This window comes from Hypanus sabinus, chromosome 3, assembly GCF_030144855.1.
Source record: "Hypanus sabinus isolate sHypSab1 chromosome 3, sHypSab1.hap1, whole genome shotgun sequence".
Lineage (NCBI taxonomy): Eukaryota > Metazoa > Chordata > Chondrichthyes > Myliobatiformes > Dasyatidae > Hypanus > Hypanus sabinus.
In genome coordinates, this window is record NC_082708.1 from 9,988,018 (window position 1) to 10,006,314 (window position 18,297).

At 41.9% G+C, this 18,297-nt stretch overlaps 1 protein-coding gene across 6 annotated transcripts in view; it reads left to right on the forward strand.

The window, feature by feature from the left end:
• Positions 1-8,661: 8,661 nt before the first annotated feature.
• Positions 8,662-18,297, forward strand: part of acer3 (alkaline ceramidase 3) — a 267,551-nt gene continuing 257,915 nt past the window's right edge. For all 6 annotated transcript variants that reach the window (XR_009511061.1, XR_009511062.1, XM_059963723.1 and 3 more), the window contains exon 1: positions 8,662-8,784. Coding sequence is in view for 4 of the 6 variants with exons in the window: in XM_059963723.1 (XP_059819706.1) it covers positions 8,682-8,784 (103 nt within the window). In the remaining 2 variants the exon portion in view is untranslated. The remainder of the gene's footprint in view (positions 8,785-18,297) is intronic.

An 18,297-nucleotide genomic window follows, 5' to 3' on the forward strand; every position in this document is an offset into this window, starting at 1 on the left:
CCACTGAGGTCAGGCTAACGGGTCTATAATTTCCTTTCTGCTGCTTTTCTCTTTCCTTAACGGGTGGAGTGACATTTGCAATGTTCCAGTTCTCTGACATGATGCCAGAGTCCAATGATTTTTTGAAAGATCATTACTAAAGCCTCCACAGTCTCTACTGCACCTCTTTCAGAACCCTAGGGTGCAAGTCATCTGGTCTGGGTGACTTATGCACCCTTAGGTCTTTCAACTTTTTGAACACCGTCTCCTTTGTAATAGTAACTGCACCCACTTCTCTTCTGTCACACCTTTCAACACCTGGCACACTGCTGGTGTCTTCTACAGTGAAGACTGATGCAAACTACTCATTTAGTTAATATGCCATCTCCATTTCCCCCGTTCCTATTTCTCCAGCCTCATTTTCTGGCAGTCCTATATCCACTTTCATTTCCCTTTTATTATTTTACATAATTGATATTGTTTTCTAGTTTGCTTTCATATTTCACCTTTTCCCTCCCAATAATACTTTCAGTTGCTCTCTGTGGTTTTTAAAAGCTTCCCAGTCCTCTATCTTCCTGCTATTTTTTGCTTTGGTGTTATGTCCTCTCATTTGCTTTGACTTCCCTTGACAGCCACAGTTGGACTATTTTACCATTTCAGTATTTCTTTGGTTTTGTTTTTGGAGTACATCTCTCCTGCACCTTCCTAATTTTTTCCAGAACCTCACACCATTGCTGTTCTGCTGTCATCCCCGCCAGCATGTCCTTCCAAATTACTTCAGCCAACTCCTCTTTCATACCGCTGTAATGTCCTTTACGCCACCGAAATACTGCTACATCAGACTTCCTCCTTCTCAAATTTCCAGTTGAACTCAATCATATTGTGATCACTGCCTCATAAAGGTTCTATTACCTTCTGCTCCCTAATCACCTCCGGTTCATTACATAACACCTAATCCAGTACAGTATAGCTGATCCCCTGGTAGGCTTAATGGCAAACTGCTCTAACTGCTTAATGGCATTCAACAAACGCACTCTCTTGAGATCCATTACCAGTCTGATTTTCCCAATTGAACTGCATGTTAAAATCTCCCATGACTATCATAACATTGTCTTTTTGACATGGCTTTTCTATGTCCCATTGTAATCTGTAGTCCACATCCCAGCTACTGTTGGAAGATCTGTATGTAACTGCCATCAGGATCCTTTTACCCTTGCAGTTTCTTAACTCACCCCACAAGGATTCAATATCTTCAATATCTTCCAATCCCAAGTCACATCTTTCTACTGATTTGATGCTTTGGGGTTCTAACACTTTTACTGTCTTTTGGGCATGCTTCTGTTTTCGTGGATGTTTGTGAAGTACAAGATTTTCAGGTTATATTAGAGTATACATTCTCTGATAGTAAATGGAACTTTTGAACTATATATATACTTTTTACAGTAATTCACAGTTGTTATTATTATGTATTACAATGTACTGCTGCAGCATAACTACAAATTTCATGACCTATGCCAGTGTTATTAAACATGATTCTGATTCTAGAGACTGTTGTGCATGAAAATCCCAGCAGTTTCTGATATACTCAGAAACTCAGGTTACCTAACTCAGCCTAGGTCTTTATTCTTTGGAGCGTAAAAGGTTGAGGGGGGACTTGATAGAGGTATTTAAAATTATGAGGGAGATAGATAGAGTTGACGTGGATAGGCTTTTTCCATTGAGAGTAGGGGAGATTCAAACAAAAGGACATGATTTGAGAGTTAAGGGGCAAAAGTTTAAGGGTAACACAAGGGGGAAATTTCTTTGCTCAGAGAGTGGTAGCTGTGTGGAACGAGCTTCCAGTAGAAGTGGTAGAGGGAGGTTCGGTATTGTCATTTAAAGTAAAATTGGATAGGTATATGGACAGGAAAGGAATGGAGGGTTATGGGCTGAGTGCGGGTCGGTGGGACTAGGTGAGAGTAAGCGTTTGGCATGGACTAGAAGGGCCGAGATGGCCTGTTTCCCTGCTGTAATTGTTATATGGTTATATGGTTATACTCAAACCACTCTGTCTGACACCAACAATCATTCCAGTCAGAATGACTTAGATACAAATTTCTTCCCCTCTCTCATGTTTGGTCTGAGCCTCCTGACCATGTCTGCATGCTATTATGCATTGAGATGCCACTACATGATTGGCTGATTAAATATTTACATTATTGAGCAGGTGTACAGTGTATCTAATAAAGTGGCTTTTGAGCGTATACAGCGTTCTCTCAATTCTACACAACTGCTGGACTGGATCCTTGAGCTCAAGTCTCGGGGATTTACTGTGAATCACTAAGCCACTGGTGATAGTGAAATTCTGGCAAACCTCTTTGTCCTTGCTTGTTAAGAAAACATTATATCCCTGCTGACTAATACTGAGTTTTAGTGGGGTGTAATTATTGAGTTGCTATGGTAAGTTTTGCAGCACCTCCCAAACTTTAGGGACGTTAAGCCCCATTTTTTGTCAGAGCCTGTATTGACTTGCCTCCCTCTGGAAAGTAATTCCCTGTTGCTACAATGTTAAAAACAACTTTTGGCACATTGGCCTTCATAAATCAGAGTTGGGATGTTAGGTTGAAGTTGTCTAAGAAGAATTTGAATTGATTTAAATCTTACATTCATCCCACAACTTGTGGGAGTAAAGCTCTTTGTGTTATGATTCTGTCGCAATGTACAGACATGTGAATTTAAAAGCTTGTGGAAAGAAGCTATCCCTTAGCCTGCTGATCCTGGTGTTTATGCTGCGGTACCGTTTGCCAGATGGAAGTAGCTGAAACAGTTAATGGTTGGGGTGACTGGCGTCCCCAGTGATTTTCTAGGCCTTCTTTATACAACTGCTGCTGTAAATGTCCTTATTGAAGGGAAGCTCGCATCCACAGATGTGCTGGGCTGTCCGTACCACTCTCTGCAGTGCCCACCGATCAAGGTTAGTGCAGTTCCCATCCCAGCCAGTCAGGATGCTCTCAATAGTGCCCCTGCAGAAGGTCTTGAGGATTTGGGGGCTGATGCCGAACTTCTTCAGTTGCCTGAGGTGGAAGAGATGCTGTTGTGCTTTTTTTTGCCACAAAGCCGGTGTGTACAGTCCAGGTGAGATTATCGGTGATGTGTATACCGAGGAACTTGAAACTACTTGCCCTCTCAACTGCAGACCCATTGATGCTGATCGGGGTGAGCCTGTCTCCACTCCTCCTGTTATCCACAATCAGCTCTTTTGTTTTTTTGGACATTGAGGGAAAGGTCGTTATCTTGTCACCACGGTGTCAGGATGTCAGCCTCTCTGCTAGAAATAAGGTCAAACAATGGTGTGTGTGTGTGTGTGTGTGTGTGTGTGTGTGTGTGTGTGTGTGTGTGTGTGTGTGTGTGGGTAAGGAAGGCAAATGCAGATTAGCATTCATTTCAAGAGGATTAGTTCAAAGTTCAAAGTAAATTCATTATCAAAGTGCATATCTATCACCGTATATAACGCTGAGATTCATTTTCTTGCGGGCATACTCAATAAGTTCATAAGATTCAATGAAAAACTACTCTAACTGTGTTTAATCAGTGTGTAAAAGACAAAAAACTGCACAAGTACAAAAAGAAGTGATAATAATAAGTAAATAAGCAATAAATATTCAGAACATCAGATGAAGAGTGCTTGAAAGTGAGTCCATAGATTGTGGTAACATTTTAATGATGGGGCAAGTGAACTTGAGTGAAGTTATCCTCTTTGGTTCAAGAACCTGATGGCTGAGGGGTAACAACTATTCCTGAACCTGCTGCTATGAGTCCGGAGGCTCTTGAACCTTCTACCTGATGGCAGTAGTGAGAAGAGAGCATGTTCTGGGCGGTGAGGGTCCCTGATGATAGATGCTGATTTCCTACGGCTGCATTTCATGTAGATGTGTTCAATGTTGGGGAAGGCTTTACCCGTGATGGACTAGACCATTTCCAATACTATTTGTAGTATTTTATATTCAAGGGCATTGGTGTTTCCAAACCAGGCTGTGTCTAGAATATAAAATCAGGGATGTAATACTGAGGCTTTGATCAGACTGCACGCGAGCAAGTTTAAGCCTCTTATCTAAGAAAGAATGTGTTGGGATTGGAGAGTGTCCAGAGGAGGTTCACGAGAATGTTTCTGAGAATGAAGAGGTTAAGGTATGAGGAGAGCTTGATGGCTCTGGGTTGAGTTTAGAAGGGGAGAGGTGGTGGATTTCATTGAAACATATTAAATACTGAAAAGCCTAAATAGAGTGGATGTGGAAAGGATGTTTCCTATAGACGGTGAGTCTGGGATCAATGGGCATGGCCTCTGAATACAAGGATGTCCCCATAGAAAAGAGATAAGGAGAATTTCCTTTAGCCAGAGGGTGGTGAATTTGTGGAACTAATTGCCACTGGCAGCTGTGAAGGCCAAGTCATTGGGTATAGTTAAAGCAGAGGTTGATAATTAGGTTCATAATTAGACAGGACACCAAAGGTTGTGGGGAGAAGGCTGGAGAACGGGGCCTAGAGGGGTAATAAATTGAGAGTATCCTGACAGGCTGCATCACTGTCCGGTATGGGAACTGTACCTCCCTTAATCACAGGACTCTGGAGAGAGTAGTGTGGACAGCCCAATGCATCTGTAACCATATAACAATTACAGCACAGAAACAGGCCATCTCAGCCCTTCTAGTCCGTGCCAAACGCTCATTCTCACCTAGTCCCACTGATCCGCACTCAGCCCATAACCCTCCATTCCTTTCCTGTACCTATACCTATTCAATTTTACTTTAAATGACAATATCGAACCTGCCTCTACCAGGCCATCAGACTGATTAACTCACGCTGATTTGAGTGTACTCTATGTTACAGTGACTGTTCTATTTATTATAAATTACTTTGATTGGCCATTTAAATGGAGACGTAACATAAAGATTTGTACTCATCATGTATGTGAGATTAAGTCAATTCAATTCAATACTGTCCAGCAACCCACCTATTTAGCCCTAGCCTCATCACAGGACAATGACCAATTAAACTACTAACCAGTACATTTTTGGACTGAACACTCAGACAAAACCAAAGCAGTTAACGGGGAGAATGTACGGACTCTTTACAGACTGTGCTGGAATTGAACTCTGAACTCTGACACACTGAGCTGTAATAGCATTGCATTAACCTCTACATTACAATGGTGATCTCTGGTAGCCTGTGTGGTGATTTGAAAGAAATAAGTCTTGCTCTGGCAAATGCTACAGCTTGGCCCTGATTACCTCATTTTCTCTCTTTTGCAATATTTATTTTTGTAACTTATATCATTCCTTAATTTCTTAAACATAGAAACATAGAAAATAGGTGCAGGAGTAGGCCATTCGGCCCTGCGAGCCTGCACTGCCATTCAGTATGATCATTGCTGATCATCCAACTCAGAACCCTGTACCTGCTTTCTCTCCATACTCCCTGATCCCTTTAGCCACAAGGGCCATATCTAACTTCCTCTTAAATATAGCCAATGAACCGGCCTCAACTGTTTCCTGTGGCAGAGAATTCCACAGATTCACCACTCTCTGTGTGAAGAAGTTTTTCCTCATCTCGGTCCTAAAATGCTTCCCCTTTATCCTTAAACTGTGGCCCCTCACTCTGGATTTCCCCAACATTGGGAACAATCTTCCTGCATCTAGCCTGTCCAATCCCTTTAGAATTTTATACGTTTCAATAAGATCCCCCCTCAATCTTCTAAATTCCAGTGAGTATAAGCCTAATCGATCCAGTCTTTCTTCATATGAAAGTCCTGCCATCCCAGGAATTAATCTGGTGAACCTTCTCTGTACTCCCTCTATGGCAAGAATGTCTTTCCTCAGATTAGGGGACCAAAACAGCACCCAAAATTCTAGGTGCAGTCTCACCAAGGCCTTGTACAACTGCAGTAGAACCTCCTTGCTCCTGTACTCAAATCCTTTTGCTATGAATGACAACATAACATTTGCCTTTTTCACCGCCTGCTGTACCTGCATGCCCACCTTCAATGACTGGTGTACAATGACACCCAGGTCTCGTTGCATCTCCCCTTTTCCTAATTGGCCACCGTTCAGATAATAATCTGTTTTCCTGTTCTTGCAACCAAAGTGGATAACCTCACATTTATCCACATTAAATTGCATCTGCCATGAATTTGCCCATTCACCTAACCTATCCAAGTCACCCTGCATCCTCTTAGCATCCTCCTCACAGCTAACACCGCTGCCCAGCTTCGTGTCATCCGCAAACTTGGAGATGCTGCATTTAATTCCCTCGTCTAAATCATTAATATATATTGTAAACAACTGGGGTCCCAGCACTGAGCCTTGCAGTACCTCACTAGTCACTGCCTGCCATTCTGAAAAGGTCCCGTATGCTCCCACGTTTTGCTTCCTGTCTGCCAACCAATTCTCTATCCACATCAATACCATACCCTCAATACCGTGTGCTTTAAGTTTGCACACTAATCTCCTGTTTGGGACCTTGTCAAAAGCCTTTTGAAAATCTAAATATACCACATCCAATGGCTCTCCCCTATCCACTCTACCAGTTATATCTTCAAAAAATTCTATAAGATTCGTCAGACATGATTTTCCTTTCACAAATCCATGCTGACTTTGTCCGATGATTTCACCTCTTTCCAAATGTGCTGTTATCACATCTTTGATAATCGACTCTAGCATTTTCCCCACCACTGATGTCAGACTAACCGATCTATAATTCCCCGGTTTCTCTCTCCCTCCTTTTTTTTAAAAGTGGGGTTACATTAGCCACCCTCCAATCCTCAGGAACTAATCCAGAATCTAAGGAGTTTTGAAAAATTATCACTAATGCATCCGCTATTTCTTGGACTACTTCCTTAAGCACTCTGGGATGCAGACCATCTGGCACTGGGGATTTATCTACCTTTAATCCCTGCAATTTACCTAACACCACTTCCCTACTAACATGTATTTCCCTCAGTTCCACCATCTCACTAGACCCTCGGTCCCTTACTATTTCTGGAAGATTATTTATGTCCTCCTTAGTGAAGACAGAACCAAAGTAGTTATTCAATTGGTCTGCCATGTCTTTGTTCCCTATGATCAATTCACCTGTTTCTGACTGTAAAGGACCTACATTTGTCTTGACCAATCTTTTTCTTTTCACGTATCTATAAAAGCTTTTACAGTCAGTTTTTATCTCCCCTGGCAGCTTTCTCTCATAATCTTTTTTCCCTTTCCTAATTAAGCCCTTTGTCCTCCTCTGCTGGTCTCTGAATTTCTCCCAGTCCTCAGGTGTGCCGCTTTTTTTTTGCGCATTTATATGTTTCTTCTTTGGACTTGATACTATCCCTAATTTCCCTTATCAGCCAGGGGTGCACTACCTTCCCTGGTTTATTCTTTTGCCAAACTGGGATGAGCAATTGTTGTAGTTCATCCATGCGATCTTGAAATGCTTGCTATTGCATATCCACCGTCAACCCTTTAAATATCATTTGCCAGTCTATCTTAGCTAATTCACGTCTCATACCTTCAAAGTTACCCTTCTTTAAGTTCAGAACCTTTGTTTCTGAATTACCTATGTCACTCTCCATCTTAATGAAGAATTCCACCATATTATGGTCACTCTTACCCAAGGGGCCTCGCACGACAGGATTGCTAACTAACCCTTCCTCATTGCTCAATACCCAATCTAGAATAACCTGCTCAACATGTTGGTTCCTCGACATGTTGGTTCAGAAAACCATCCCGCATACATTCCAAGAAATCCTCTTCCTCAGCACCCTTACCAATTTGGTTCACTCAATCTACATGTAGATTGAAGTCACCCATTATAACTACTGTTCCTTTATTACACACATTTCTAATTTCCTGTTTAATGCCTTCCCCAACCTCACTACTATTGTTAGGTGGCCTGTACACAATTCCCACCAGCGTTTTCTGCCCCTTAGTGTTATGCAGCTCTACCCATATCGATTCCACATCCTCCAGGCATTAGCTTCAGGCATTATCCTTCCTTTCTATTGTATTAATCTCCTCTCTAACCAGCAATGCTACCTCACCTCCTTTTCTTTCCTGTCTATCCCTCCTGAATATTGAATATCCCTGGATGTTGAGCTCCCATCCTTGGTCACCCTGGAGCCATGTCTCTGTGATCCCAACTATATCATATTCATCAATAACTATCTGCACATTCTGTTCTTGCATCTGTTCTATTCTATTCTTGCATTGCACTGCTCCCTCAAAAGAATAACTTTCACATTAAGAATCATTTGAATAGATACACAGAGGCGTGAGTTGTATACAGGAAACTGGAAACGCAAGAGATTCTGCAGATGCTGGAAGTCCAAAGCAACACCGACAAAATGCTGGAGGAACTCAGCAGGTCAGGCAGCATCTGTAGAAATAAATAAACAATCAACTTCTGGGGCCAAGACATTTCATCAGGCAGTTACGGCTAGCTGGGTGGGCGCCGATGGTTGGCATGGACTGCTTGTATCCGTGCCGTATTGCTTAAATGTCAGTGATATAAACCCGATTCTGCAGTCTGCTGTGAATGAAAGGGCGGGGCTTCAACCATGAATGAATGAATGATTCAACGGGTAGGGGGCGCGGCGTGCCTAATGATTGACAACGCCGGGCGAGGTCTGCAGGGTTGCCATGGCGACGGCTCCTCCTCCCTCTCCAGGCCCGCCTCAGACCACAAACATGGCACCCGTCTTTGACAGGCCAGGCTTTTGGGGTGAGCCTACTTCCACTCTGGACTGGTGCGAGGAGAATTACGCCGTGTCCTTCTACGTGGCCGAGTTTTGTAAGTTAATTTTGTAACATTTCAAATATTGTCACATTTTAAACAGAAAGAAGGCTGCCCGCTGCCGCGACCTGCGAGTCTTGGCCTAACTCCCGCCCCACTATGTGAGTGATCAAGGATTCTCTATCTACCCATCCTGCGAAAACTTGTGTCTCAGTGACCTTCAGACCCTACCGTGAAACGTTTATAAAATATCAATGCGTCTGATTTTATTTTTAATATACAACCGCACACGTGCCGGAATTACAAGTCTGCTCTGCCTGACAAGTTTTTTTTTCATAATTGTTGCAGTAACATCTCTTGTCTTTGTTCGTCACTGTTATCTCCTTAAAACATTGATGAAAAGTGCGCGGGGATCTAATTTTCTGCATGTAAATCTTGGCGTAGATCTTGGTTGTTTGCCCTTGGACACTGGTTGCATTTCATGTGTCCTTTAAATGACTTCAGTGCACGGCACTGTGATATAAATATCATCTGGAAGCAGTGGGAAGTGTTTGCTTTCTGCATAAAATTATATTTTGCCTCTTATAAGCAAAGATCTTACCGCATATCTTCTGCCTCCATTTTGACATTTAACATTGTCATTGCCTCGTTGGCCTAGTAAAATGTGTGCTGGGTTGTCCTAGCATTGTTCATTGTTTATGGAACATAGAACAGTACAACACAGTATAGGCCTTCAGTGCATGATGTTGACTCAACTATTTGAGCTACTCCAAGAACAATCTAATGCTCCTCTCCATTATTCTTTCGTCCATGTACCTATGTATGAGTCTCTTAAATGCCCCAAATACATGTAAGACCATAAGGCCATTCAGCGCATTGAATCTGCTCCGCTGTTTCAACATGGTTGATTCATTTTCCTCTCAACCCCATTCTCCTGCCTTCTCTCCATAACCTTTCATGCCTTGACTAATTGAGAACCTATCACCCATCTCCTTAAATACACCCAATGACCTGGCCTCCATGGCCGCCTGTGGCAATGAATTCCACTGATTTAAATCCCTCTGACCAAAGCAATTAATCCTAATCTCTGTTCTAAATAAATATCCCTCTATTCTGAGGCTGTGCTGTATGGTCCTAGATACCCCAGTATAGCAATCATCCTCTCCACATCCACTCTATCTAGACTTTTCAACAGTTAATAGGTTTCAATGAGATGCCCCCTCTTTCTTCAAAATTCCATTGATTAAAGGCCCAGAGCCATCAATTGCTGCTCATATGAATCACTCTTGTGAACCTCCGCTGAACCCTCCGCAATGTCAGCACATCCTTTCCTAAATAAGGGGCCCAAAACTACTCACAATACTCCATGAGGCCTTATTAGTATCTTATAAAGCTTCGGCATTACATACTTGCTTTTGTATTACGTCTTCTCAAAATGAATGTTAACATTGCAATTGTCTTCCTCACCATTGATTCAACCTGCAAATGAACCTTTAGGGAATCCTGCACAAGGGAACTATGCTGACCTTGGCCTATTTTATCATGTGCCTCCAAGTACTCTGAAACCACATTCTTAATAATTGACTCCAATATCTTCCCAGCCACTGAGGTCAGGCTAATTGGTCTATCTTCTACCTTCCTCCCTTCTTGAAGAGTGGAGTGACACTTGCAATTTTCCGGTTCTCAGGAATCACGCCAGGCTCTATTGATTCTTGAAAGATAATTAATAATGCCTCCACAATCTCTTTGGCGGCTACTTGCAAAACCTTGGGGTGTAGTCCATCTGTTTCAGGTGACTTATTTACATTCAGACCTTTCCCAAGCGCCTTCTCCCTTGTAATAGCAACAGCACCCTCTTCTGCCCCCTGATACACTTGAACTTCTGGTATACTACCAGAGTCTTCTACAGTGAAGACTAATGCAAAGTGCTTTTTCAGTTTGTCCACCATTTCCTTGTCCTCCTTTATTGTCTCTCCAGCATTATTTTCCCATGGTCCAATATCTTCTCTTGCCTCTCTTTTATTCTTCATATATCTGGAAAAAAGACTTCATATCCTCTTTGGCTAGCTAACCTTCATATTTTATCTTCACCCCTTTTGTCTTTTTTAGTTGCATTCTGTTGGTTTTTAAGTTTCCCAATCCTCTAACTTCCCACTAATTTTGCTCTATATGCCCTTTCTTTTGCTTAAATTGGCTTTGACTTCCCTTGTCAGCCACAGTTACGATATCCTGCCTTCAGAATTGTTCCTTTTCTTTGGAGTGTACCTTTCCTGTGCCTTCTGAATTGTTCCCAGCAACTCCAGCCGTTGCTACTATGCCATCATCTCTGCTAGTACCCCTTTGCAATCAATCTTGACCAGCTCCTCTCTTTTGTCTCTGTAGTTCCCCTTACTCCACTGTAATACTGATACATCTGATGTTTGCTTCTCCCTCTCAAATTGCAGGATGAGTTCTATCATATATGCCTCCAAAAGGTTTAACCATATAACCATATAGGTTATATGACCATATAGGTCTCTATTCATTGGAGCGTAGAAGGTTGAGGGGGGATTTGATCGAGGTATTTAAAATTTTGAGAGGGATAGATAGAGTTGACGTGAACAGGCTGTTTCCATTGAGAGTAGGGGAGATTCAAACTAGAGGACATGATTTGAGAGTTAGGGGGCAGAAGTTTAAGGGAAACACGAGGGGGTATTTCTTTACTCAAAGAGTGATAGCTGTGTGGAATGAGCTTCCTGTAGAAGTAGTAGAGGCCAGTTCAGTTGTGTCATTTAAGGTAAAATTGAATAGGTATATGGACAGGAAAGGAGTGGAGGGTTATGGGCTGAGTGCGGGTAGGTGGGACTAGGTGAGATTAAGGGTTCGGCACGGACTAGGAGGGCCAAGATGGCCTGTTTCCGTGCTGTGATTGTTATATGGTTATATGGTTTGATTTCATTTTTTACTAACAGAGCCATGTCACCCCCTTTACCTACCTACCTGTCCTTTCAATACAATGTATATTCTCAGATGTTAACTATCGTCCAACTACAGTCTATAGATGACTATAGTCTTTCAGCTATTACTCAGTGATGCCACAAAGTCACTCCAGCCAGTCTCTAATTGTGGTGCAAGATCACCTAACTTATTCTGTATACTGTTTGAAGCCTCTGTTGGTCAGAGTTGATGATGAATATTGCATCACAGTTGCCTAGATACGCAAATCTGGTCATTATGATATGGGGAGCAAGCTGTTGCCCATGTAGCAAGCTTCTCCTCTCCACGCAACTGATGAACCCATAGGAACGGCAGAGACTGATACAGTTTGGTACCAGCAGTATCTCAGGAGTTGCCAGTCAACATTGAACACAATGTCGGACTGCCTTAGGAACTCCAGTCTGGATTTTTCTGACGAAGGGTCTCGGCCCGAAACGTCAACGTCGCTTCTCCCTATAGATGCTGCCTAGCCTGCTGTGTTCTACCAGCATTTTGTGTGTGTTGTTGTTTGAATTTCTAGCATCTGTAGATTTCCTTGTGTTTGCTGGATTTTTTTCATGGGATTTACTCCAAAAGCCTTCCTCATGAGTGGGTATAGCCACAAGGCAGTGGAGGTTTGAGATCGGAGTTTTCCTCCTCCTAGATGAGCTGCCTACAACAGCTTTTGAGTCCCATCTGCCAAAGTGATTGCTTTTAAGGGGCCAGTAACCCACTTTTGCCCCTTCTCCTGTCAGTAGAAATGGTTCTTAGCTTCATAGCTAAGTCACACATGAAGGCCAGATGCTGGACTTGGTTGGCAGAGGCTATTTGAAGCACGCACCACTATTAAGATAGTGGGAGCTTGTCGCCATTATCACCTCTGGAGGTAACAACCTTAAGGATACTGCTTGCATTCAAATATAATACCTTTAGTCTTCTATTCATCATCCTTTTTGATTTTTGTCCCTCTTTTACACTGCAAATCATCCCTCTGACTGCAATTTTGCCCTATCATTTGCCTGTCCTTTCTGACAGTCTCACCACACACTACCTCTGTTTTTAAACCAACAGCTTGATCCTCAGCCCTATCACTTCGGTCCCCAGTCCCTTGCCACATTTGGTTAAACCAGAATATAGGGTTAATGGGTTATTAGCATGATTTTTAGTAGTGTGGAGGTACAGAGTCCATGCCCATAGATTTCTCCAAGTTGCTGTGCAGGTTGATAGGGTTGTTAAGAAGGTGTATAGTGTGTTGGATTTCATTAGGTGGATGTTCAATTCAAGAGCTGTGCAGTTATGTTGCAGCTCTGTAAAACCATATTTAGATCGCACTTGTTCAGATTTGGCTGTTTCATCAGAAATAATGTGGAATCTTAAGAGTGGGTGCACAGGAGATTTACTAGGATGCTGCTTGGTTTGGAGATCATGTCTTGTGAGGATAGATTGAGCAAGCTAGAGGTTTCCTCTTTGGAGCGAAGAAGAATAAGAGGTGAGTTGCGAGTGTACAAGATGATAGGAGGCATAGTTTGAGTGGATAGCCAGATTTTTTTTTCCCAAGGCAGAAATGCCTAATATGAGGGGGCATAATTTTAAGGTGATTGGAGGAAAGTATGTGGGGAGGGGGGAATGTTAGGTGTAACTGTTTTTAACACGGGTGGTGGGTTAGTGGAAGTGTGCTGTCGGGTGGTGGTAGAGACTGATACAATAGGGACACTTAAGACACTTAAGCACATAGATGAAAGAAAAATTGAGGTCTATGTGTGAGGAAAGGATTAGTTTGATTTTAGAGTAATTTAAAAGGTCGGCACAACATCATGGGCTGAAGGGTCTGTAGTGTGCTGTAATGTTATCTTCTGTGTTCTATGTGTGGCAAAATCATGGATATGAATTTTTATTTGAATACATGGAAATGTGAGTACTGTGTAGTTTGGTTCAACTGTGAGAAGTAACCTGGGGGATAAAGAGAGTCAAGACAAAGCTGCAATTTTTAAAAGGTTTTCGCTCATTCACCCTTTGACGTTTTGGGCACCATGGAGTCAAACAAAATAAGTAAGTAAAAATAAAACAATATTTCATGTCAGTCACCTGATGAAAAGTATCATCAACCTGAAACATTAACGAACTCAGTCCCTCTCTCCTTTGACACTGTCTGAACAGCTGAGCATCTCCAGAATCTTTTTTTTTAAACTTCGGATTTCCAGCATTTACTATTCCTTCCTGTAAATAGAACAATATAGGTGGTTACCATCCCCGATTGATTATTGAGATATGGTCCACAAGCAGAGTGAGGTTAGAAAACTGAGGAGGAATCTTGAGTAATCACTGCAAGTTTTGCAGAAAAGTGCTGTATATGCATTTGCTCTGTAGAATTATAAAATTGTTGAAATTAGTACAATTATGTGTGTTGGCTGGAAAATTTATTATACTAGTATAGCATCTACATAAAATACAAATTGAAATTAATGTTTTATATTAATGGAATTATGCAATAATTCTGAAAATTTGCCAATTTAGCCACATTAAAGTTGTGAGTGTGCTGAATTATTAAGTTTACAACAGTGCGAGTAGTGCGATTACTTGAGTTGAGTGTGATGTGCCCCTAAGGGGTTATTACTTTCATGAAGAATGCCTGTGCATGACTTTATTTAATGCGAAGGGGCTGAGGCACGAGCAGCTACCCATGGTGTCCTCGACAAATCAGGGTCATGGTCCAGTGGCATGGAATGCAAGACAAATGGGGACCCTTCATTGTTGCAGCCATCTTCTGCCTTCACTGTTGACGTGATGTTGCATCATCTTTTGTCAGCTCTACTGTTGAGGTTTTGGTTGGATCGTTCTTTGGTATCTCCCCCTTGACCTTGCCATCGTGGGTGACCCTACCAGGAGCTAAGCTCCAGCTGGCATCACTCTTGGGTTCTCAAGAACGCATAAGCCTGTCCACCATGACAAGGTGACAAATTTCACTGCAGCCCCTTTTTTATGCTGTATCCTTCATTATTAATGCTCAGAATTGTGTAAACCTTAGTAACTGCTTTCTAAACTGGCTCTGCCACTTTCAATAACTTGTTCATTCTTAACCCCGGGTGCCTTGGTGTTGTGCTCCTCCCAGAGTAGTCTCATTTATTTGACATTGTCTCATTTGTCTCTCCTCATTCATTATTTCAGATTTCTCTGGTTTACGCTTCCTCAGCTGAGCTTCAGCCCATTCCACCAGCCTCCTTAAATGATTAAGATTAGCTTTATTTGTCACATCTGCATTGAAACATACAGTATTTTTTTTTGTCAGTGACCAACACAATCTGAGGATATTCTGGGGGCAGCCCATAAGTGTCGCAACGCTTCTGGCACAAACATAGCATCACCACTGCTTATTACCCCAAACTAACTGCTGCTGCCTGTAAGTCAGCGAGTCCTCTATTGATCACAATACAGTCTTGTCATTGCATATTTAGCATTATAACTTGTCTCTACCAGCACACATCCCAAGTCAGTCATTAATATAAATCCAAAAAATAAACAGTACCACTAACCATGATCTTTTGGGAGCACCTCCTTCTTTCAGAATATATATTTACCATGCCCCTGTGAGGTTGTGCTGAGGGCAGCCTTCAAGTGTTGCTCTAACCATGATTGTTGTTCAGCTTCCTTTAGTCTAAATATTTACTATGCCCCTCTGTTCCTTAGCCAACTTCTTTGTATTAATTCTATTAACATCCATTTTATGTTATGTGCTCCAAATTTGCACACAATACTTTATCAAAAGCCTTCTGTAAGCCTTTCTTGCACTCATCAACTGTAACCATGATCTCATAAATTTTTCTCAAGTTTGTGTGATATCATTTGCCCATAATAAATCTGTGCTGGCTTACCTTAAATAATCCCTTTTCTCCAGGTGACCATTAATCATATCCAAATGAATGTTCCTGAAAGCTTTCACCTTTAAGTTGCCTGGTGTTTTTAAGCTTGCACTTACGCTTAAGTCCCTTTTGGTTTGGGTCAGAGTAGAAATAATTCCATTGAGTTTGATGATGGGAGCGAATGTTGTGAGTGTAGAGAAGTCTCCTGTAAGTTGCAAAAGCTGAAGCATTCATTGGTCAAGATGTTCATTGTCTTTGCTCTTCCTTGACAAATAAGATATGGACTTTTTATTTGAACAGAAAGAAATAATAGAGTAGACCCCTCAAGCCTGATCTGCCATTTAGGAACATCATAGCTGACTTTCTAATTTAGCACCATTTTCCTGTCCTATCAGTGTATTTCTTCATTTATTCAATTCAGAAATCTATTGCTCTTCTGGTTAATCAGTTTCTGAGACTCCACAACCCTCTGCAGTAGAGATTTCCAAAGGAGTACACCCGAAGAAATTTCATTTCTAAGTAGCCTACCCCTTACCATTCGTTCCTTAATAAGGGGAGATACCTTCCTTAAATCCAGTCTGTTGATTTGTGAAAAAACTGTATATTTCAGTGAGGTCACCTCACTTTTTCTTAAATTCTAAAGGACAGAGACCTTGCCTAGTCAATTTTTTTCTCAAGTAGCAGATAACCTATACTAGGACGCAGCCTCGTAAGCCTTTGTTGTATCCCTTTATAGTAGTAAAACTCAAGCTCAGATCTCAAAAGGGAATCAAATTTGACTGTATTAATAATTATTAATAACAATATTAAAATACTGTAGTTCTGAGAATGCAAAACAATTTGAACACACATGCAGTCTCACCAGGGAGGTCTTCCCCTTGTGCTTCAATTCTCTTGCACGAAAGCTAACTTGCTATTTGCCCTCCTGTTGGCTGCACTAGCATTTTAGTTTTTAGTGATTTATGGCTGAGGACATCCAGCTGCCTTTGAAATTCAACATTCAAGCTTCCACCAGTTTAAAGAAAAGTCTGTTTTTTAAAACTAAAATGGATATCCACATTTTTTCTCTACATTGTATCCCATCTACAATGTAGTTGTCCACTTATTCATTTTGTCTCTATCCTCTTAAAGCCTTTTTGTACCTTCCTTCCTACTCACAACAGCAAATCTGGGAAATACCACCTTTAATACCCTTAGTCAAATTGTTGAAGTAACTTGTAAATAGTTAGAGGCCAAGCACTGTTCCTTACCACGAGTCTTGCTTTGCCAATCTGAGGAGGATCTGTGTAATCATCCTGTTTTTAAAAATTTGATCATCAGCACTCAATCTATGCTGGTATATTACCTCTACTTCATCTAATCTAATCACCTTAACCAGCCTTCATTGGAAATCTTCATAAAGTTCAAATACACTAGACACTCTGGTTCTTTCTCAGTGACTGTTTGATGCATTCTCAGGACTACAGTAGATGAATCAAAATGATTCCCGTTTGAGTTTATGCACAAGTACATGTGTGCAAGGAGAAATATAATTGCAGCAGCATCACAGGCACATAGCATTATGTAAGTAGCATTCTCAAGAGAAACATAAACTATACACAATGTTTACAGAAAAGAGCACCGTTAGAACAAAAGATTGGTTTTATAATTTAGTTCATAATATAATTGAGTTGAATCTATCATATTATAAACTTCTAAGCATATTGACGTGTCAACCTTTTTATTTCAGCATTTTCCCAGCCACCAGCATGAGCCTGATAGGTCAGTAGTTCTATGCTTTTCTTTAGAATCAGGATCAGGTTTATTATCACTGGCATGTGTTATGAAATTTGTTAACTTAGCAGCAGGAGTTCAATGCAATACATAATGTAGAACATAGAAAGAACATGGAAAACCTGCGGCACAAAATAGGCCCTTCAGTCCACAATGCCATGCCGAACATGTACTCATTTTAGAAATTACCTAGGGTTACTCATTGCCCCACACACAAAATGCTGGTGGAACACAGCAGGCCAGGCAGCATCTACAGGGAGAAGCACTGTTGACGTTTCGGGCTAAGACCCTTCGTCAGGACTAACTGAAAGGAAAGATAGTAAGAGATTTGGAAGTAGGAGGCGGAGGAGAAAATGCGAAATGATAGGAGAAGACCGGAAGGGGTGGGTGAAGCTGAGAACCAGAATGGTGATTGGCAAAAGGGATACAGAGCTGGAGAAGAGAAAAGATCGTGGGATGGGATGCCTAGGAAGAAAGAAAGGGGGAAGGGAGCACCAGAGGGAGGTGGAGAACAGGCAGAGTGACGGGTAGAAAGAGAGGAAAAAAAAGAGGGGGGAAATACTAAATATATCAGGGATGGGGTAAAGAGGGGAGGAGGGGCATTAACGGAAGTTAGAGAAGTCAATGTTCATGCCATCAAGTTGGAGGCTACCTAGCCAGTGTGGCTTCATCTTGACAGTAGAGGAGGCCATGGATAGACTCCCTTGTCCATTCATCCCCCCTACATCCCTTCCCACCGATCTCCCTCCTGGCACTTATCCTTGTAAGCGGAACAAGTGCTACCTCTGCCCTTACATTTCCTCCTCACCACCATTCAGGGCCCCAGATGGTCCTTCCAGGTGAGGTGACACTTCACCTGTGAGTCGGCTGGTGTGGTATACTGTGTCCAGTGCTCCTGGTGTGGCCTTTTATATATTGGTTAGACCCGACGCAGACTGGGAGACCGTTTCGCTGAACACTTACGCTCGGTCCGCCAGAGAAACCA